The sequence below is a fragment of the Camellia sinensis genome, chromosome 14 (genome assembly GCF_055761805.1).
Source record: "Camellia sinensis isolate YWXY chromosome 14, ASM5576180v1, whole genome shotgun sequence".
NCBI classification, from domain to species: domain Eukaryota; kingdom Viridiplantae; phylum Streptophyta; class Magnoliopsida; order Ericales; family Theaceae; genus Camellia; species Camellia sinensis.
The window spans coordinates 143,074,622-143,097,089 of NC_138974.1; the positions used below are offsets into that span (position 1 = coordinate 143,074,622).

The following is a 22,468-nucleotide window of genomic DNA, read 5'->3' on the forward strand; positions in this document are numbered from 1 at the left end:
GAACAAGAAGAATAGAAGGAGAAGCAATCGAGGGTTACAATCCCAAAACATGTCTTAGCTAAAAGGAAATTACAAAATCTTTAATTTTTCCTTTATTCCATGCATTTTTGTTCTCCATCATCTCTCCCTAAAAAGGAACTCTTCTCTGGAGAGTGGTGGAGATAAAGGTACTCCATCAGATGTCGTGATGGTGAAAGAGTTCCTTAACTCATATTGCATGTGAACGATGAAGCGCTTACTTACATAACAAGATGAGAATGAGAAACTCCATCAGTCCACCATCATTATTATAAGCACTACACAAAAATAATCATTATTTTATGAGCACCCAGCAGTCCACCATCTTCATTAAGTAATCCTCAACTTCTTCCCCCCACATTTATTTAATACTTTTATTTAATAATACTATAATCAGAAGAAACAAAAGGAAGAGAGAGAAGAAAGAAGGCAGAAGCAAGAGGAGAGGGAGAGGGAGAGAGAGAGAGAGAGGCCAGAGGCAATGAGAGATCGAGAGGTGAGAGAGAGAAAGACAAACTAACCTGACCAGTCGTGGTTGTCTACATGGAGGTTGACTAGAACAAGCTTCTTCTTCTGGTATGTCTAACTTAGAATCTATGGTATGCCCTTCTCTTCTCTTCTCTTCTGATTTTGAGATTTAGGGCTAAAACTTTGAAATTTTTCTGGCCTGATTCGTGTCCTCGGTGTGACTCTTGCAAAAAAAATAAATAACGGTGTGTCCATGCTTCATAGCTGGCAATCTTCATCTCCTTTCCTTCACACATGCATCCACTTCCACTAATCGCACCTAGGTAACATTGCCGCTACCCACATAGCTACCCTAGAGCCCTTCACTACCCCACTCTTGCTTTCTTCCCATTGATTTGGAATCGTATCGCCTAGTTCAGATAACCAGTGCCAAGCAAATGGTAAGGGTTTAGATGTAGACCACCGAACAATTGGTGGTGGTTTAGAAGTAGACCATCGAGCTGGATTTGGGGACATTGCAAGGGGTGGTGGCGGTCACAAAGGCCTGCGTGGAGGGAAATTGCGACTTTGGAGATGGGGAAGAGAGAAGTGGCTAGACTTGGGAGGAGGAAAAACTAGATATTGTGATTGGGGAAGCTGGGTTTAGGGTTAAGGTTTGATGGGGAGGGTCAGGGAGGTGACCATGCACTGCAGATAGGAAAGGTGGCTTCAGGTTGTGGGAATGAAATGTGAGGTAGTCGGGCATTACAAGGAAGGAGGGAGAGGAGGCTGGGGGCTGCTGGAGATGGTGGGGCAGCAATGGTGGTGGCACTAAAGGGTGAAAGGTTAGGATGGATGAGGGGGTTAAAGTTGGTAATAAGTGGAGTGCTCAGCGAAGAAGAACTAAAATTTGAATTTAGAATTCAGATGCTAATAAATTTGGGGTGCATTTTGTGCCTATTATTGTTTTTATTCTTTTGGTTACTTTTTTGCCACTGTTGGAGTGTGTAGGGGGATTTTGTTTGTGTGTTCATTGTTGCTCTCTCTCTCTGCATTTTTTTCCCCTTCATATTTTTTGTTTGTTTTATTGAACCTATCCCTAATAGCCTCAGATCTAATTGTTTAGTTGCAATTGATTTGTGTGTTCAATGAATACTGAAATCTTTTGTGCTATTTTCTTTTCCTTTATTGGTTTATGAGAGGAAATGGTAATTTTAGCTCAAACTTGCTTTTTAAAGGTGATTGCGTATATGTTTGCTTGAGCCCTTATAAGTTGTCCTTATTAGGAAATTTTTGGTGAGGATCTTGTTGAATATGTACTGTTATGGCAAGTGGGTTTCCTTCCAGCAGGTTAAAGTTTTTAGAGAAGCATGCTACTACCGTTCATGATTTCTAGATTTTTGTGATCACTGCAAGTTTGCAACCTTTATATTTTTACTTTTTGGTAGATTTTTTATTGGATGTCTGATTTACATGCTCAAATTGGGTTATTATTATGAAAAAGTTAATATTTATTATATATATAGGTTATGCACTTTCGAAGTTTGCTCAGTTGACCGTGACATCGTACTATGCTGCCTCAAGTGCATCACATTGTGGCATTTCATTGCTCACTAGACATATTGAAGAGTCCTACACTTCCCATGTTCAATAGAAAAGACTAAGATGGTCAAATGCAGCTGTAAACCCATCATAATTCTACTTTTGTTGCCTTTAGTTTCAACTTTTGTGACCAAGCATAAAACTTCCTGTTTGCTCAAATTTTGGGTAAATGTTTGTTGGGTTTGTATTCTCTTTTGGGCAATGCTATACAAACAAAAAATTCATAGATAATGATATGGTTCGATGTGGACTTTTCATTTTAAAACCGAACACCATTAAAGATGAATTTATTTACAATAATGTCATTGGCACATAATTCTTGTTAAGTTTTTTGTATGGTTTTTATGTAAGAATAGAATTTTCCTTCTCTTTATTGTTGTACATTTGCTGCTGCTGTTGCTTCTTCTTCTTCTTCTTTTTTTTTTTTCCTTTTTGGTAGTGTCCTTGACTTTGATAATATCATCTTAGATGGGATACAGAAAGATAATATTATTTATTCAGAATTAGACAAAAAATGACGTATTAAAAATCACGTGGTATAAAAATATCTTATTAATAAAATAATATATATTTTTATGTTATATGGCAGTTAACGTTATATTTTCTATCTAATTTTGAATAAAAATTAAATTTATAAATAAATTAGATAGTTTAAAACGCGATGGTTAAAATGAAAAAAATTAATTTTAGGGGATAAGGTGAGAAAATGGTCAAAATAAAAGGACAAAGTGTAATTTACTCATATCATGTATTTTTGTAATAAATATGACGTAATTTTTTTGGTAAAATTATCATAATTTATAATTTAGAAATAAAGTTAATATTTTGTGGTAATATTATATATTTTTGTTGTAATATTACACATTTTTTTATTCAAATATTTTCAAATCAAAAAATATATAACATTACCACACAAATATATAATGTATAATTTTATTTATGAATCACAAATTATTGTAACTTTAACAGGAAAAATACGTCATATTTGTCACAAAAATGCATAATAAAGTTTTTAAAAATAGTATTTGAGTACCATACATATAAACAATGGGGGGAAATTACAAAAAAAATAATAATAATAAAAAATAAAATAAAATCTCAAGATTTGATCCTTGTAATAAAACAAATTCTAAATTCTAAATTTTTAATTTTATTAATTTAAACTCTATTTTTTTTATATTGATTTTCAATTTAAATTATCTGTCAATTTTTATTAAGTAAATTTGATAAAAAAAATATTTTAATCACTAAACTGAATGAGTAAATAGTCAAGGGCTTCAATGCATCTCAATATTTACTAATTGTCTAGTTTTGATCAAACTGCTGGAATGGGAGATTGTTTTTTTTTTTTTTTTTTTTTCGATCAGTAAAATAAAACTTTATTGATGAAAGAGGCATAATATATGCAAAATTACACCAACAAAGCAGGGGAGTGCAGAGAGCATCATAACTAAACTTAATGATCCCAACTTGGTTGGCACCGCAAAGAAAGTGCAATCATATGTTAGCACTCGACCCAGGATTGGTGAGGAACCAACAAAAGACACCCAAAGAGAAGGACAACCAAAAGCAAATAGAACAACTAAAAGCTATGATGCTTTGCAGCCACTGAGATGGAAGACAAGAGAAGCCAATTACTTTGCAGCCTTAACCAATAACTCCACACAAACCATCAACCAGTTCAGAACTAGCAAATAGACCAATCACCAAAACTTCATCAATTAGCAGGAAGCACAAACACCAGTGTGCATACCACTATTGCCATGAGACCAGAAGCGGAACAACAGTGCATTCACAAATACCAACAAGAAACACAAACACAAACATCAAATACCAGCAGAACAGCATGAAACCAGTGCATTCAATCAGTAGAAACAGGAAACCAATGAGTCAAGAAGCCAAATCAGACAATCAGCAGTACATTCACAAATATCAGCAGCAAACAACATGAGACCTGGCCAGACCTGAACTACCATGAACACCATTCATACAAACATCCAACTATTCAAAACAAACACTTCTTCTGTTCCAGGATCCAGAAAAGATTCACTTTATTGATGGACTAATGAACCAAAGAGCTCATAAGGATAGACAGAGTACTAGCAGTAGAGTAAAATCAGTAGAGTAAATATGTCACCAGATTTGCTCCAGATCATTCAACCTCCATTTCTAATATAGAACTTCACCTATGGCAGGTTAAAGACCAGGTCATTAATAGAAAACTCCACATGAATTGGTGAGGCTTTGAGCCACATAGCTACACGAACCTTCACCATTTCACACAGGTCTTCCAAGTTTGATTGAGAACCATTAAAGATGCAATCATTTCGATGCTTCCAGGTAGACCAGAGGATAGCCAGAGGTAGAACCATCCAAATTTTCTTTTCCAGCTTCTTCATTCTATAACCAGACCACCAATTCAACAGTCCATTCATTGAACCTGGTAGCACTCACTGCATACCCCATCATCGTATAATGTTAGACCAAAGCAACCAAACAAAAGGACAATACAATAGAATATGTTCCACAGATTCAATCTCATTATGGCAGAAAACACAATCAAGATTTACATTCCCTGTTAGAATTCCAATTCTATGGAGGAAACTAGAAGTTTTAATCTTACCCAGCCAAGCCATCCAACCCAAAAATTCCACTTTTGAAGGAGCAAAATTATTCCAAATTGAAGTAGCCACTGGTAATATTGGACCCAAATGTGATTCACTCCAAAGATATACTGAAGAAAAAAAAAAAAAAAAAAGAGTAGATGGGTCTGCACCTCACTTGAGCTCATCAGATCTGGTATTGCATAGAACTAATGCAGAGTTCAATATATTAAAAAGTCTGTTAGCTTCATCCTCATCCTAGACCAACAGTGGTCTTCTAAAGTCCATGTTCCAGCCACCATTCTCTTCTCTTTTTTCAAAGAACACCCTAACCACACCATTTTTATCATTAGATAAGGAAAAGAGCCTTGGGAATTCATCCATTAGACATACATTACTCACCCACTTGTCTATCCAAAATCGAACTCTCCTCCTATCCCCCAGAACAATATGAGAATTAGTGATATAAAAGTGATGCAGCTCTGGATTGGACGGAACAGCCTGAATGATATCCGATAAGATCTTGGATTCTCTGCCTATTAACTGTGGTGTCCATCTTCTATCCAATGATACATACTTGGAGCAAATCACTTCCTTGCAAATGGATTTATTCTCTATACCAAATCTCCACCACCATTTCAGCAAAAGACATTGATTGAAACTTTTAATCCTCCTCAACCCTAACCCACCTAATTTCTTATTCTTAGTAACCACCTCCCGCCGGACCATATGTGCTTTCCTTCTGAGATTGGATCCACCCAAAGAAATGCAGATTGCATTCTCTCAATTTCCTTTGCCACTCCAGCAGGAATTCTGAACAGTAAGAGATAATAAATGGGCAGATTAGACATTACAGATTTAATAAGAGTTAAGCGCCCAGCAAAAGATAACAACCTTCTCTTCCATGTGGACAATTTTTGTTTGAACTTATCAAGAACAGGTTTCCAAGTACTCCTCCTGCTAGGATTAGCCCCCAAAGGAAGCCCCAAGTATTTAATTATTAAGAATATTAAAGCATCTACGTAGCTATTTTGATTTTCTTTGTATTTCCAAAGTTGCTAGATTTGTAATTATGCCAGCACATAATTTGGCTAAATTTGTAAATAACGTATCTACATAATGAAGCATATTCTAATGTTCTAAAAAAACATCACTAAAATCAATAAAAAATGGTTTTTTTGACATTTTATGTACATTTATAATGAGTTTAATGATTAAAATATTATTTTTTCATCATTTTTATTCAATGAAAATAGACAACTAATTTAAATTTAAAATAAATTTTAAAAAATAAGAAATTAAATTGACAAAATTGACAACACAAAATTTATTTTATTATATGGGTCAAATGATTTTTTTTTATATAATTTCTCCAAACTAATTTTACATGTAGATAAATTTTTGGTTTGGGTTTGATCGACCTGAGTCAATAGACAGAAAATCTAAACACTTACAAAAACAAGGAAAATGATCAAGCAAAAGTGATTGGCTTTTATGTTTTGACAAATTCAAAGACTTCTTTACATTGAGTCAATTGATCAAAAGTAAACAACTGTTGAAATTGTCACTTGTTATAAGTTTTCAAACAAGAAGAATAACAATAGAAAAGAATACAAGAGTAACTGATAACCGAAGTTACAAATGAACTGCTCCTAAGAAATCTAACAACTACTGCTACTCCTAAAATGCGCAATTATTGTGAATGAATATAAATGATTGATCTCCTCTCTTGGAATCCTTCACTTTGTTCCCTTGCTTTGGCCACACAACTGCAGCAACCATTTGTCCTTCCTCGATGCATGTAAGTGTGCTCTCTCCACTGCCTCGAAAAATTGCCCACTCACCTTAATTGCCTTCAACTACTCCACTTTTGTTTATCTGCCTTCTATATTCACATTTTAACGCCCTGATATTTATATTCCATTGGTAATTACCAATCATTTATTATTATTCCAATTTGAAGACATGAGGTGAGGATTAAAGAAAGTAAAATTAAATACAACTCGTATAAGTCAAAATGTACCTATCTTTACATTCATGTGTGGTTTAGGGTTTAGTTTTTTAGGATTTTAGAATTTAGGGTTTAGGGTTTAGGTTTTTAGGATTTTAGGGTTTAGGATTTAGGGATTAGGGTTTGGGATTTAGGGTTTAGGGTTTAGGTTTGGGTTTGGGATTTAGGGTTTGGGTTTAGGGTTTGAGTTTGGGTTTGGGGTTTAGGGTTTAGGATTTTAGGGGTTTAGGATTTAGGGTTTGAGGTTTGGGGTTTGGGGTTTGGGGTTTGGGGTTTAGCGTTTTGGGTTTAGGATTTAGGGTTTAGGGTTTAGGGTTTGGGGTTTAGGATTTAGGGTTTGGGTTTAGGGTTTCGGGTTTAAGATTGAGGGTTTAGGGTTTGAGATTTAGGGTTTAGGGTTTGGGGATTCGAGTTTAGGGTTTAGCATTTTAGGTTTAGGATTGAAGGTTTAGGATTTAGGGTTTAGGGTTTAGGGTTTAGGGTATGGGATTTACGATTTGGGGTTTAGGATTTAGGGTTTAGGGTTTAGGATTTAGGGTTTAGGATTTTAGGTTTGGGGTTTAGGGTTTGGGGTTTGGGGTTTGGGATTTAGGGTTTTAGGTTTAGGGTTTAGGGTTTGGGGTTTAGGGTTTAGCATTTAGGGTTTAGGGGTTTGGGATTAGGATTTAGGGTTTAAGGTATAGGGTTTAGGGTTTAGGATTTAGGCTTTTACGATTTTTAGGCCTTTATGGTTTTTAAGGTTTTGGGTTTTTAGGGGTTTGGGATTTTTAGGGGTTGAGGGTTTAGGGGTTTAGGTTTTAGGGGTTTCAGGGGTTTAGGGGTTTAGGGTTTAGTGTTTAGGATTTAGGGTTTAGGGTTTAGGTTTTTAAGTTTTTAAGGGTTTAGGGTTTAGAATTTTTAGGGTTTATGGTTTTGGGTTTAGGGCTTAGGGTTTTGGGTTTTGGGTTTCTGATTTTGGATTTATGGTTTAGGGTTTAGCGTTTAGGGTTTACGGTTTATAGTTTAGGATTTTTAGGGTGTTTAGGGTATTTAAGTGGTTAAGGGTTTAGGATTTAGGGGTTTTAGGGGGTTTAGGGTTTTTAGGATTTGGGGTTTAGGGTTTAGGATTTTTAGGATTTAGGGTTTAGTGTTTATGATTTTTAGTGGGTCTGGGTTTAGGGTTTTTAGGGTTTAGGGTGTTTAGGTTTTAGGGTTTAAGATTTTTAGGGGGTTTAGCATTTAGGATTTAGGGTGTTTAGGGTTTTAGGGTTTTTAGGATTTAGGATTTAGGGTTTGGGATTTAGGGTGTTTGGGGTTTAGGGTTTTGGGGGTTTAGGGATTTTAGGGTTTAGGGTTTAGAAATTAGGGTTTAGGGTTTAGGTTTTTTAGGATTTAGGGTTTAGGGTTTAGGGTTTAGGTTTTAGGGTTTAGGGTTTAGGTTTTTTAGGGTTTAGGGTTTTGAATTTAGGATTTAGGATTTAGGGTTTTTAGGGTTTTGAGTTTAGGATTTAGGGTTTGGGGTTCAGAGTTTTGTGTTTAGGGTTTAGGGGTTAAGGGTTGAGGCTTTAGGATTTAATGTTTAGGGTTTGGGGGTTAGGGTTTAGGGGTTAGGAGTTAGGGTTTAGGGTTTCGGGTTTAGTGTTTGAGTTTAGGGTTTAGGGTTTAAGATTTGGAGTTTAGGGTTTCGGATTTAGGGTTTCGGGTATAGGGTTTAGGGGTATAGGGTATAGATTTTAGGGTTTAGGGTTTAGGGTATAGGGTTTAGGGTTTGAGTTTAGGGGTTTGGGGTTAGGGTTTAGTGTTTTGGGTTTAGGGTATAGGATTTAAGATTTAGGGTTTAGGGTTTAGGGAATTTCGTATAGGGTTTAGGGTTTAGGGGTTAGGGTTTTAGGGTTTTAGGGTTTAGGGTTTTAGTGTTGAGGGTTTAGTGGTTTTAGTGGTTTCGGGTTTAGGGTTTAGGATTTATGATTTAGGGTTTAGGGTTTTTAGGTGTTGGGGTGTAGGGCTTTTAGGGGTTTAGGGTTTGGGGTTTTTAGGGATTTAGGATTTAGGGTTTTTAGGGATTTAGGGTTTAGGATATAGGGTTTAGGGTTTTTAGGGGTTTAGGGTTTTTAGTGGTTTAGGGTTCAGGGTTTAGGATTTTTAGGGTTTTGCTTTTAGGATTTAGGGTTTAGGGTTTTGGGTTTAGGATTTTTGGTTTTAAATTTATGGTTTAGGGTTTTTAGGGGTTTATGGTTTTAGGGTTTAAGGTTTAGGGTTTAGTATTGTTAGGGCATTTAGGGTTTTTAGGGTTTAGGGTTTAGGGTTTAGGGTTTAAGGTTTATGGTTTAGGATTTCGGGTTCAGGGTTTAGGGTTTAGGGTTTAAGGGTTAGGGCTTAGGGTTTAGGGTTTAGAATTAAGGGTTTAGGGGTTTGGGTTTAAGGGTTAGGGCTTGGGTTTAGGTTTAGGTTTAGGTTTAGGTTTAGGGTTTAGGGTTTAAGAGTTAGGGTTTAGAGTTTAGGATTTAGGGTTTAGGATTGGTTTAGGATTGGTTTAGGGTTTAGGGTTTAGGATTTGGAGTTTAGGGGTTTGGGATTAGGGTTTCGGGTTTAGGGTTTACAATTTTGGGTATATGGTTTCGGGTATAGTGTTTAGGGTTTAGGATTTAGGATATAGGGTTTAGGGTTTGAGTTTAGGGTTTAGAGTTGAGGGGTTTGGGGTTAGGGTTTAGGGTTTTGGGTTTAGGGTATAAGGTTTAAGGTTTAGGGTTAGGGTTTAGGGCTTAGGGTTTAGGGTTTTAGGTTTTTAGGGTTTAGGTGTTTTAGTGGTTTCGGGTTTAGGGTTTAGGGTTTACGGTTTATGGTTTAGGGTTTTTAGGTGTTGGGGTGTAGGGTTTTTAGGGGTTTAGGGTTTAGGGTTTTTAAGGATTTAGGGTTTAGGATTTAGGGTTTAGGGTTTAGGGTTTTTGTGGGTTTAGGGTTTTTAGTGGTTTAAGGTTCAGGGTTTAGGGTTTTTAGGGTTTTGCTTTTAGGACTTTGGGTTTAGGATTTTTGGTTTTGAATTTATATAGCGATTCCGGTTTTCCCTTTCTGTATTTGTTGTATTCCGGACTTTGGTTCCGTGGAGTTGGTGGTTGTATATCTTGTGGTCATCCTTTAATTCCCCATGTTTGAGTTTTAGGATGTGTTGGGCGTGTTTCGAACAGGTAGGTTGAGTTTTGGTCTCAAGTGTTGTTGCCCAGATTTTTGGTGTAACGCTCGAGCGGGTCATTCTGCGCTCGAGCGGAGTTCGTTTCTTTTGGTGGTCCGCTCGACCGGATCCCTTTGCGCTCGAGTGGGGTTTACACACTCCCAGTATTTCGTGCCTCTGCAAAACTTCTGCAAGTGTGTTTGTTACGCTCGAGCGTCCTTTCGCTTGAGCGGGTCGAGCTCGAGCGGGTATCTTGGCGCTCGAGTGGGTAGTGCTTTGTCTGTAAAAGTTATGGGAGAAGAGAATCTACGCTCGAGCAAACTAGTTTTCGCGCTCGAGCTGGTGCGTTTTTGTTTTTTGTCTTGGTGCTCGAGTGGGCCTTTTTGCGCTCAAGCGGGTCCAGATATTCGTGCTTGACGCTCAAGCATCCTGTTCTCCGCTCGAGCGGGAGAGTTGTATATCAATTGGCAGTTGGGCATTTTTGAATCACTTTTCAACTTCCACTCTCTCTTACTTTCCCAAAAAACGATTTTGAGAGCTCCTCTCTCTAGAATCTCCCTTCTTTCTTGGGTTTGATCTAGCTAGAGTGTTCCACTCCCTTGTTGTCTTTGTAAAAAGTGAGGGGATCGTTGAGGGCTATATTTTGATCCGAAAAGTTTAGAGTTTGGAGCACTTTTGATTTCTTCATCTTCTCCATTTGAGCTCTAACTTCGAGGTAGGGATATCTTACTCTATCTTATGAGCTTTGTCTTTAAATTTTGGTATTTCAATATGTTGGGAGTTGCTGGGTAATTTTGAGAAAGTTTGGGGCCCTTGTGTAATTTTCAAAAGATGAGGTTTCAAACATATAAACCTTTAGGTATGTAATACATTGGAAAATGGACTTGGTGTTGGATTATTGACGAAAATGGAACTTTAGGGTTGGTATTGCGAATATGGGAAAAAACCCTAATTGTTATGATAAATTAATTTGTATAATTAATTTTGGGAAATGAGAAATTGAATAGGAAATATTCAAATTGGAAAGGTATGGGATTAAAGGGTGCAGTTGGATTAATTTATCGCTCACCTAGGCAAAATGTTGATATTTTATCCATTTGGTGCATTTATTTTCTGTTTAGAAATAACTACTTTGGGCTATCAGTGGAGTATAGTTTTGATTGTTGTAGACAATGCATGATGATTAGGCAAACTAAAACTAATCAATTGAGTATGCTATTGAATATAGCGGTTGGTATAATACATCAAATTTTGTGTTGATTGATTGAACGTGTATATGATAACTGTTTATATACATTGTTTTGTGTGGGAGGAGATGGGAGATGTACTCCATGGTTTAGGGGAAGATGGGGGATGGACCTCTAAACTGGAAATTGTTTGGCATTGATACAACACTACAATGTGTATCATTTGTGAAGTATAGAAGTGTTTCTATGTTTATTTGATACAGCACCAAAATGTGTATCATGTGTGAAGTATAGAAGTGTTTCTATGTTTATTTCATACAACACCAAAATGTGTATCATTTGAGAAGTATGGAAGTGATTTTATGTGTTATTGATACAACACCAAAACGTGTATCCACCATGAATATCGAAAGTATTTTAGTGATAACTTATTATCTCATTAAATTATTTGGCCAGGTTCTGAGCCTTGTTTCCGAACTTAAAGTCGAATAAGAAATGGAAAATGAAATGTAACATGGATATGATTGTCATGAAACCGTAATACGATATAAGTTGGAATATAAGTGTGGACCATCGATCGAATGCTATTATTTTAGTCATTGATTATAGTTGGTTTAGTATATTTCTACTGGGATGTGGCTCACCCTATATGGGACATCATTTTCAGGTACAAGTGTTATGCCACCTCCAAGGACGTAGCTTGGAAGGCTTGGGGCTGTTAGACCACCTTTTGTTGTTTTGTTGTATTATATGTATATCAAGCCAAGGGCTTTCTTTGTATAGAGTTAGTACTCCCTTTTTGTAACCAAGTGTTAACTTGGAAAGTTGTAAGCCCATAGGGCATTTACTTTTGTTGTCAACATGTAATACATTTTTGTAATGAATACTCTGATGGAATATATTATGCTTTATTCTCTTATGTCTAAGCATGCTAATATTGGTTGGTTTATGGGTTTATTTTGAGGGCGTTACAACTTGGTATCAGAGCGTACCGGGTTTGAATACTTTGGGTACGTGGGAAGTGATTAGTAGCACAATGGGTTTGTCTCACTTGTTAGAGACTTAGATGTAATGTTATGTGCTTACTTGATATCATGTTTATGTGACTACTTGGGTATGGAATTTAGTTTCTAGGATGTTGATTGGATCCTTGGGTTTCTGTGAGTCTTGTTGGAAAAGCACTTGATCAATGCTGTTTCTAACCAGAGCTCTAGTAACGCCTCGAGACTATCATTATCCGGAAATGAAATTCGTAAGTGCTTATGTGTTTATGTGCTTACGTGATGTGAATTACAGTTGTCCATGTATTAGGACACGAGTGTTATATCTTCGGCACATTTGTGAATGTGCTAATGTCTTCGTTGCTTTTATTAGGATGTCAGGACGAGGACGAGGAGGGAGACGTGGTAGGCGTGGTAGGCAAGAGATGCCTTTACCGGATGATAATTCGGCACAGCAAGAGGGGGTTGGCCAGGCCAATGTGGCCGAGCCAACAGGTCAGCAGGCTATGGGCGCCTTAGCCCGTGGGATAGCCGATGCTTTGAGGGAGTTTATGGGTATTCTTAGAGCTGAGAATCCAGTTCAGGCCCAAGTGCAGGCCCAGGTTGTTGATGCAGGGCCTTCCTTTTTGAAGAGGGAGTGCTTCCGGTCTAATCCGGATGAGTTTATTGGGGATCTGAAGGAGCCACTTAAAGCGGATGAGTGGTTGGAACAAATGACAAAGACGTTTGAGATGCTAGGCATCGAAGACGGAGCTTTGAAAGTGACTTTGGCATCCTTCCAGCTTAAGGAGGGTGCGGGTCAATAGTGGAAGTACATGAGGGGCCGCATTGGTGGCACGTGGGAGGCTTTTGTGGATGCTTTCCAGGAGAAGTACTTATCTCCAACTGTTAGAGAGAAGCTGAGAGAACAGTTTTGCCAGCTCAAGTAGCTGAATTTATCTGTGGCTGAGTTTGAGGCCGCTTTCACTAGTCTGTCCAGGTTTGCACCTGAGCTTGTGGCGTTCGAGGAGCGCCGTTGTATCGAGTTTGAGCGGAAGCTAAGGCATGGGCTCAAGATGAGGGTTGGGGGTTCTATGATTCGAGATTATGGGCGTCTGGTGGATGCTGCAGCTCATATGGAGATTATGATGCAGGAGGAGGAGGAGAGGCAGAGAGGCTCCAAGAGGAGCCAGGATGGTCAGGGTGATGGTAGGAGACAGAGGGGTTCTAACCCTCAGCAGTCTCAGGGTGGTTTTGCTAGATCGACCTTTCTAGTGCCGAATGCAGGCTCGGGGAGAGGCAATCAGGGAGATATCACCTGTTACAAGTGTGGCCAGCTGGGTCACAAGTCTTCGGTTTGCCCACAGAGGGGAGGAGGTCAGGGAGCAACTTCTTCATCAGCTCGACCTCAGGGCCAGAGTTAGGGTAAAGGCCAGCCTTTGTCTTGTTATCAGTGTGGTCGGCCCGGGCACCTGAAGAGGTTTTGTCCACAGTTGAGTGCCACATCGGGAGCGTCTAGTTCTAGGCAGACGCAGGGTTTTCAGCCAGCTCAGTTTGTGCAGGCCTCGAAGGCCAATCCGGGAGCTTCGTCGTCCCAGTCTGTGCAGCAGTTGTTTGCTCCGAGGGGTGACCAGGTGGATCAGAGACCTACGGGGCGCGTGTATGCTGTTACCGCGCAGGACCTAGTACCGGCTCCATCTATTGTGAGAGGTACCTTCTTGTTTTGCAACTCGGTTGCCAATGTATTGATTGATACAGGTGCATCCCATTCTTTTATATCTGCTGCTTTTGCAACTGTTTTGGGGTTGGAGTTGGCACTATTAGCATCTCCTATTTATGTAGTACCACCTGTTAGGGGTGAGTTGATTTTGAAACAAGGATGTAGAGGTTGTGATATAGAGGTCGCCGATCGCCGGTCGCCGGCTTCCGTTTCCTTTCATAATTATGCCCATGACGGGTTTTGATGTTATTTTGGGTATGGACTGGCTATCATCATACCGGGCTGTTATTGATTGCTACTGCCAGAGGGTCACAGTATGTACCTTGAGAGGGGAGTGTTTCCATTTCTTGGGGGATCGGGTTGGTAGTGTGTTGCCACCGATGTATGATCCGCGAGGGCGGACTGAGCTTAGTGTTCTTCTCGGTAGCTTCATGAGTGGTAAGTGTGATGAGACCCAGATAGTATTGCCGAGAGTGGTTTGTGAGTATTCGGATGTCTTTCCCGAGGATCTCGTTAGTTTGCCACCTCACCGAGAGATCGAGTTCTCTATTGATTTAGTGGCCGACACGGCGCCGATTTCTATGGCACCATATCGTTTTGCCCCAGCCGAGTTGAGTGAGTTGAAGATTCAGCTCCAGGAGTTGCTAGATAAGGGCTTTATTCGCCCTAGTGTTTTGCCGTGGGGAGCATCGACCCTCTTTGCTAAAAAAAAAGATGGTGCCTTGAGACTTTGTATCGATTTCCAGAAGTTGAATCGGACTACGGTCAAGAATAAGTACCCTATGCTCTGCATTGATGATTTGTTTGACCAGTTGAAGGGTTCCCGTTGTTTCTCTAAGATAGACTTGAGATCGGGTTACCACCAGTTGAGGGTCAGGGAGGAGGATATTCCGAAGACGACATTCCGTGCGCGGTATGGCCACTATGAGTTTCTGGTGATGCCATTTGGGCTCACCAATGCATGACAGTCTTTTATGGATTTGATGAATCGGATCTTCCGGGAATTCTTAGATCGTTTTGTAGTCATTTTCGTGAACAACATTCTAATCTATTCGCCTTCTAAGGAGGAGCACGAGGAACATCTGAGAGTGGTACTTGAGTTACTTAGAGCCCATGGACTGTATGCCAAGTTTGGAAAGTGTGAGTTTTGGCTAGGAGAAGTCAAGTTCTTAGGCCATGTGGTATCCGGGGAAGGGGTGTCTGTAGATACGTCCAAGATTGAGGCAGTGCAAGATTGGGCACAGCCTAAGAGTGTTTTTGAGATCCATAGTTTTCTGGGATTAGCTGGGTATTATCGCTGGTTTGTGAAGGATTTCTCCAGGCTAGCTTCACTGTTGACTAGATTGACGCAGAAAGGGGTCAAGTTTGTATGGAGTGAGACTTGTGAAAAGTCGTTCCACGAGTTGAAGGTTAGATTGACCACCGCTCTGGTTTTGATTATTCCGAAGAGAGGTTTGGGTTATGCGGTTTATTGTGATGCCTCACGAGAGGGTTTGGGTTGTGTGTTCATGCAAGAAGGGAAAGTGGTTGCCTATGGCTCACGTCAGTTGAAAATACACGAGAAGAATTACCTTACACATGACCTTGAGTTAGCAGTTGTGATTTTTGCCTTAAAGATTTGGAGGCACTACCTTTATGGTGAGAGGTTTGAGGTGTTCTCGGATCATAAAAGTTTGAAGTACCTGTTTACACAGAGAGACTTGAATTTGAGGCAGAGAAGGTGGATGGAGTTCATTGAGGACTACGACTTCGAGTTACATTATCACCTGGGGAAGGTCAATGTTGTGGCCAATGCCCTTAGTAGGAAATCCATCAGTGATGTAGCTTGTATAGCCATCCGGGAGTGGGAGACATTGGGCGCACTTGGCGAGTTTGATTTGCTTTTGGGCGAATCCGTTGAGGCTGCGGTCTTGTTTTTTGTTGTTGCACAGCCTACACTGGTGAGTCGAGTGTTAGAGGCACAGGGAGGTGACCTTGAGGTAGAATCCCTCCGAGAGAAGATCTCCAGTGGGAAGGTTGAGAAGGGTTTGACGGTGTATCCCGACCAGAGTGTGAGATACCGAGACCGTTTGTTTGTGCCGGAGTCTTGCCGAGAGGAGGTACTCCGAGAGTTTCACCATTCACGCCTTGTGGTGCATCCTGGAGGCACTAAGATGTATCGGGATTTGGGTCACCAATTTTGGTGGCGGGGTATGAAGAAGGATGTGGCAGTGTTTGTGTCTAAGTGCCTTACTTGTCAACAAGTAAAGGCCGAGCATCAGAGGCCAGCGGGTTTGTTACAACCCTTGCCTATTACCGAATGGAAGTGGGAGCATGTCACTATGGACTTCGTTGTAGGTCTTCCGAGGACTCAGCGGGGTAATGATGCTATTTGGGTGGTTGTAGACCGGTTAACTAAGTCGGCGCACTTTATCCCTATGCGCGTAAGAGATTCGGTAGATCATCTTGCCGATTTGTATATTCGGGACGTAGTGAGGTTGCACGGTGTCCGAGTGATGATCTTCTCAGATAGAGACCCTCGTTTTACTGCTAGATTGTGGCAGAGTTTGTAGAGTGCCTTAGGCACTAAGTTGACATTTAGCACGGCTTATCATCCTCAGACTAACGGGCAGTCTGAGCATACTATTCAGATCCTTGAGGATATGCTTCGAGGTTATGTCCTTGACTTTAGTGAGACGTGGGAGAGGCACTTGCCCTTGGTGGAGTTTGCCTAAAAGAACAGTTTTCAGTCGAGTATCGGTATGGCACCGTTTGAGGCCTTGTATGGCCGACTGTGTAGGTCTCCAGTATGTTAGGTCCGGAGTTGGTGAGGGAAATGATGAAGAAAGTTGAGCTTATCCGTAGGAGGCTTGGTACAGCGCAGAGTCGCCAAAAGAGTTATGCGAACCGTAGGAGGAGGCCTTTGGTATTTGGGGTGGGTGATCATGTTTTCTTGAAAATATCACTTAGGTGAGGTTTGATGAGGTTTGGGAAGAGTGGGAAGTTATTCCCTCGGTTTATCGGTCCCTTTGAGATCCTTGAGAGGATTGGGGAGGTTGCTTATTGTTTGGCTTTGTCACCGCAGTTGTCTGGAGTGCATGACGTGTTTCATGTGAGTATGCTTCGAAAGTACGAGCCGGATCCGTCCTATGTATTGGATTGGACCGACTTAGAGGTAGATGAGGATGCCTCGTATGAAAAGAGACCGGTTCGGGTCTTGGATAGGTGGGATCAAGTCTTGCGAGGCAAGACTATTCCTTTGGTAAAGGTTTTGTGGAAGCATCACGGAGTGGAGGAAGCCACTTGGGAACGTGAGTTAGAGGTCTGTGAGAAATATCCGGACATGTTTGTTGATGTGTAATCATGTATTGAGATTGTGTAATGTAGATGAACTTTAAGAGCATTATATATGTCTTGAGTTGTAAAACATTGTATATGTTTTGGTTGATGGAAGTATTTTGAAATTTCCTTGAAATGGAAGTTTAATGTAACATTGCATATATTGAATGTGTTATAGAAATGGAAATATATCATGAATATTGAATATGAAATAGAATTGTGGAATGTGGTATTGAAATTTGTGGAATTTCAGGGACAACATATCTATAATGCATGTTGTGGAAAATGTTGTAAATTGCCTCTTGAAAAGAGATGAGATGACCGGTGATGGGTCGATTTGTTGAATTTCGCATTGTAATAATGTTGGGAATTGAGAAAATCTTGTTTTTGAAAAACTTGTATTTAATTTCGGGGACAAAATTCTTTAAGGGGGAAAGGTTGTAGCGATTCCGGTTTTCCCTTTCTGTATTTGTTGTATTCCGGACTTTGGTTCTATGGAGTTAGTGGTTGTATATCTTGTGGTCATCCTTTAATTCCCTATGTTTGAGTTTTAGGATGTGTTGGGCGTGTTTCGAACAGGTAGGTTGAGTTTTGGTCTCAAGTGTTGTTGTCCAGATTTTTGGTGTTACGCTCGAGCGGGTCATTCTGTGCTCGAGCGGAGTTCGTCTCTATTGGTGGTCCGCTCGAGCGGGTCTCTTTGCGCTCGAGCGGGGTTTACACACTCTCAGTATTTCGTGCCTCTGTAAAATTTCTGCAAGTGTGTTTTTCACACTGGAGCGGGTTTCCTTATACTCGAGCGGGTATCTTGGCACTCGAGCAGGTAGTGCTTTGTCTGTAAAAGTTACGGGAGAGGAGAATCTACGCTCGAGCGAATTGGTTTTCGCGCTCGAGCGGGTGTGTTTTTGTTTTGTGTCTTGGCGCTCGAGCGGGCCTTCTTGCGCTCGAGTGGGTCCAGTTTTTCGTGCTTGACGCTCGAGCGTCCTGTTCTCCGCTCGAGCTAGAGAGTCGTATATCAGTTGGCAGCTGTGCATTTTTGAATCACTTTCAACTTCCACTCTCTCTCTTACTTTCCCAATAATCGATTTTGAGAGCACCTCTGTCTAGAATCTCCCTTCTCTCTTGGGTTTGATCTAGCTAGAGTGTTCCACTCCCTTGTTGTCTTTGTAAAATGTGTGGGGATCGTTGAGGGCTATATTTTAATCCGAAAAGTTTGGAGTTTGGAGCACTTTGGATTTCTTCATCTTCTCCGTTTGAGCTCTAACTTCGAGGTAGGGATGTTCTACTCTATCTTATGAGCTTTGTCTTTAAATTTTGGTATTTCGATATGTTGGGAGTTGTTGGGTAATTTTGAGAAAGTTTGGGACCTTTGTGTAATTTTCAAAAGATGGGGTTTCAAACATATAAACCCTTATGTATGTAATACATTGGAAAATGGACTTGGTGTTGGATTATGGATGAAAATGAAACCTTAGGGTTGGTATTGCGAATATGGGAAAAAGCCCTAATTATTATGAAAAATTAATTTGTATAATTAATTTTGGAAAATGAGAAATTGAATAGGAAATATTCAAATTGGAAAGGTATGGGATTAAAGGGTGTAGTTGGATTAATTTATCGCTCACCTAGGCAAAATGTTGATATTTTATCCATTTTGTGCATTTATTTTCTGTTTAGAAATAACTGCTTTGGGCTATCTGTGGAGGATAATCTTCATTGTTGTAGACAATGCATGATGATTACGCAAGCTAAAACTAATCAATTAAGTATGCTATTGAATATAGCGGTTGGTATAAGACATCAAATTTTGTATTGATTGATTGAACGTGTATATGATAACTGTTTATATACATTGTTGTGTGTGGGAGGAGATGTGGGATGTACTCCATGGTTTAGGGGAAGATGGGGGATGGACCTCTACAATGTGTATCATTTGTGAAGTATAGAAGTCTTTCTATGTTTATTTGATACAACACCAAAATGTATATCATGTGTGAAGCATAGAAGTGTTTCTATGGTTATTTGATACAGCACCAAAATGTGTATCATTTGAGAAGTATGGAAGTGATTTTATGTGTTATTGATACAGCACCAAAATGTGTATCCACCATGAATTTCGAAAGTATTTTAGTGATGAGTTATTATCTCATTAAATTATATGGCCAGGTTCTGAGCCTTGTTTTCGAACTTAAAGTCGAATAAGAAATGGAAAATGAAATATAACATGGACATGATTGTCATGAAACCGTAATATGATATAAGTTGGAATATAAGTGTGGACCATCTATCGAATGCTATTATTTTAGTCATTGATTATAGTTGGTTTAGTATATTTCTACTGGGCTGTGGCTCACCCTATATGGGACATCATTTTCAGGTACAGGTGTTATGCCACCTCCAAGGACGTAGCTTGGAAGGCTTGGGACTATTAGACCACCTTTTGTTGTTTTGTTGTACTACATGTATATCAAGCCAAGGGCTTTCTTTGTATAGAGTTAGTACTCTCTTTTTGTAACCAAGTGTTGACTTGGAAAGTTGTAAGCCCATAGGGCATTTACTTTTGTTGTCAACATGTAATACATTTTTGTAATGAATACTGTGATGGAATATATTATCCTTTATTCTCTTATGTCTAAGCATGCTAATATTGGTTGGTTTATGGGTTTATTTTGAGGGCATTACAATTTATGGTTTAGGGTTTAGGGTTTTGATGGGTTTAGGGTTTTAGGGTTTAGGATTTAGGTTTTATTATTTTTAGGGTTTAGGGTTTTTAGGATTTAGGATTTAGGGTTTAGGGTTTAGGGCTCAAGGTTGAGGGTTTATGGTTTAGGGTTTAGGGTTCAGGGTTCAGGTTTTAGGGCTTACGGCTTAGGGTTTGGGATATAGGTTTAGGGTTTAGGGGTTATGGTTTAGGTTTAGGTTTAGGGTTTGGGTTTGGGGTTTAGGGATTAGGATTTAGGGTTTAGGGGTGAGGGTTTAGGGTTTAGGGTTTAAGGTTTAGGGTTTAGGGGTTAAGGTTTAGGGTTTTGGGGTTAGGGTTTATGGGTTGGGATTTAGGGTTTAGGATTTATGGTTTAGGGTTTAAGGACTAGGGTTTAGGGGTTTGGGGTTAGGGTTTAGGGTTTAGGAGTTAGGGTGTAGGACTTAGGGTTTAGGGTTTGGGGTTTAGGATTTAGCATTTTTGGTTTAGAGCTTCGCGGTTAGGGCTTAGGGTTTAGGGTTTAGGATTTTAGGGTTTTGGGTTTAGGGTTTTGGGGTTTAGGGTTTTGGGTTTTGGGTTTAGGGTTTTGGGTTTACGGTTTAGGGTTTTGGATTTTGGGTTTAGGGTTTAGGGTTTAGTGTTTAGTGTTTAGGGTTTGGGGTTTAGGGTTTAGAGTTTGGGATTTAGGGTTTGGGGTTTGGGGTTTAGGGTTTAGGGTTTAGGATTTAAGGTTTTAGGATTAAGGGTTTAAGGGTTCAGGGTATTAGGGTTTATACGTTTACAGTTTAGGGTGTGGGGTTTAGGGTTTGGGGTGTGGGGTGTAGGGTGTAGGGTTTGGGTTTTAGGGTTTTAGGGTTTAGGGTTTTGGGTTTAGGGTTTTGGGTTTAGTATTTAGGGTTTAGGATTTAGGGTTTTATGGTTTAGGGTTTACGGTGTAGGGTGTTAGGATTTAGGGACTGGGGTTTAGGGTGTAGGGTTTAGTGTTTAGGGTTTAGTGTTTAGTGTTTATAGTGTAGGGTTTAGGGTGTAGGGTTTAGGGTTTAGTGTTTAGTGTTTAGTGTTTAGGGTTTAGGGTTTAGGCTTGCGTTCCTCCAAAGACAACGTGGACCCGATCTGAACCAAGCGAGGATCTTCCTCAGTACCCACATTAATTGATACGATTTCATCTGTATAGGGCTTAAAACGCCTCTCCTTCTCATGATCAACCCAAATTTTCAAAACCCTAGAAATTTCTTCCTCTTCGTTTATGTCAAAATTTTGAAAATTAAAATCAGTACAACAAACCAAAGGTACAGAGAAGTAGGCAAAATCCACAGCATTTCCATTGAAAAAGTCTAGATCTTTGGTCACAGTAGAGTCGAAAGAAAAGCTAAAAGATGACCTGGACAGGGCTTTGGTATCCGGGTTACCACTCCCAGAAGTACCAGACTCAGAGGAACTCGAATCTGACTTCAACTCTACAGACTCAGTGGAATCAGATCCGGACTTGCTATCCGATCCAAAACTGTTGATGATGCCTTGCGCAAACTTCCAGACCAGGCGTGGAGCCTCGGACGCATGCATGATAGAATTGGAGAAATCCACTGCTGGGTTATCCCCGATCATTGAGATAGTAAACTATCCCCCAAGTTGGTGGTCTCAACTTCAGTAGTAGAACTTATTAGTAGGTCAGCCAGCACTTTTCCCAACAGCTCTTCCTCTTCGATGTCCAGGTTTGCAGTCCCGCCTTGATCTGTGCTAGGGCTCAGGTCTACTTGTTCATCCTCCTCTTCTGGTAATTGGTGTTTGAAGAAGATCTCAAACCCCGGATACCTTGTTCTTGTTTCCTTGTCAAACCAGGGCTCTGGGAATCCACAAAAGTGGAAGTCTTCCCCTTGCCGGACAAAACGTCCATTCAAGATTCCCTGTATTGGTTTGTGGATTAACTCGTACTGCCTTCCAGTCCTCTTTGCTTTCAGACTTTCTCTTAATTCCTGCCCTTTTCTCTGCCAATCTGTAGCGGTAGGTTTGTATCCCAGCTCGAAAGCATAGGGGTTGTGATTGATCTCCTTAGCAAGAGTACCTCCCTACTTGCCACTTCGGCCTAGTCTTGATCCGGGAATATGCCCCTGTTTGTTCATCATGTGGATAGATTGCACACTCACATAGTCTCCATCACCCTCTGCCATGATGGGTTGCACTAACCAGGCTTCTGCCAAAGAGAAGCCAGAAAGGAATACATCTTCTTCCCAATGTACGATTTCCAATAATGGCGTTGTGGTTCCCTGGGGAGGATGGATCACAGAATTACCGTACACAGTGGCAATCCCACATTTGAAGGGGTACTTTACTAACTGATGGACTGTTGATGACACAACCCTCATCTAATGTAGCCAGGGTCTTCCCAGTAATAGATTAAAAAGTGGCAGGAACGTCCATGACATGGAATTCCACCTCATGCTCAGACGGGCCGATCAGGATATGGCTCTTGAACATTCCCATAACATCCCGACTTGTATTGTCATAAGCCCGGACAACCGATGGCATAGGCAGCCTTCACTGGACATACATTAATCGTCGATCCGGTATCTTCTAACACCATCGGAATCCACTTTTTTTGACTTTCCAAGATTACATATAAGGGTCAGTTGTGGTGGGCACCCTCAGGTGGTAACTCCTTATCTGTAAAAGATATCACCGACATAACGTCCCCAGATGTAACTAACAAAACCAATTGGTCAGTAGTGGTATCGATAG

At 40.1% G+C, this 22,468-nt stretch overlaps 1 protein-coding gene across 1 annotated transcript; it reads right to left on the bottom strand.

The window, feature by feature from the left end:
• Positions 1 to 4,223: 4,223 nt before the first annotated feature.
• On the bottom strand, positions 4,224 to 5,399 carry LOC145807357 (uncharacterized). The gene is made up of 4 exons (XM_082905346.1): positions 4,970 to 5,399; positions 4,579 to 4,801; positions 4,335 to 4,467; positions 4,224 to 4,253 (listed from the first exon to the last, which is right to left on the bottom strand). The coding sequence occupies exons 1-4, from the start codon at positions 5,397 to 5,399 to the stop codon at positions 4,224 to 4,226; spliced, it is 816 nt and encodes a 271-aa protein (XP_082761472.1).
• Positions 5,400 to 22,468: the final 17,069 nt, after the last annotated feature.

Coding starts and splice junctions, on each gene's coding strand:
- LOC145807357 (XM_082905346.1), bottom strand. CDS start 5,399: ATGGTCCGGCGGGAGGTGGTTACTAAGAATAAGAAATTAGGTGGGTTA. Junction 4,802..4,969: donor TGAAAAAAGAGAAGAGAATG/GTGGCTGGAACA, acceptor TTTTTTCTTCAG/TATATCTTTGGAGTGAATCA. Junction 4,468..4,578: donor TCTGTGGAACATATTCTATT/GTATTGTCCTTT, acceptor GTCTGGTTATAG/AATGAAGAAGCTGGAAAAGA.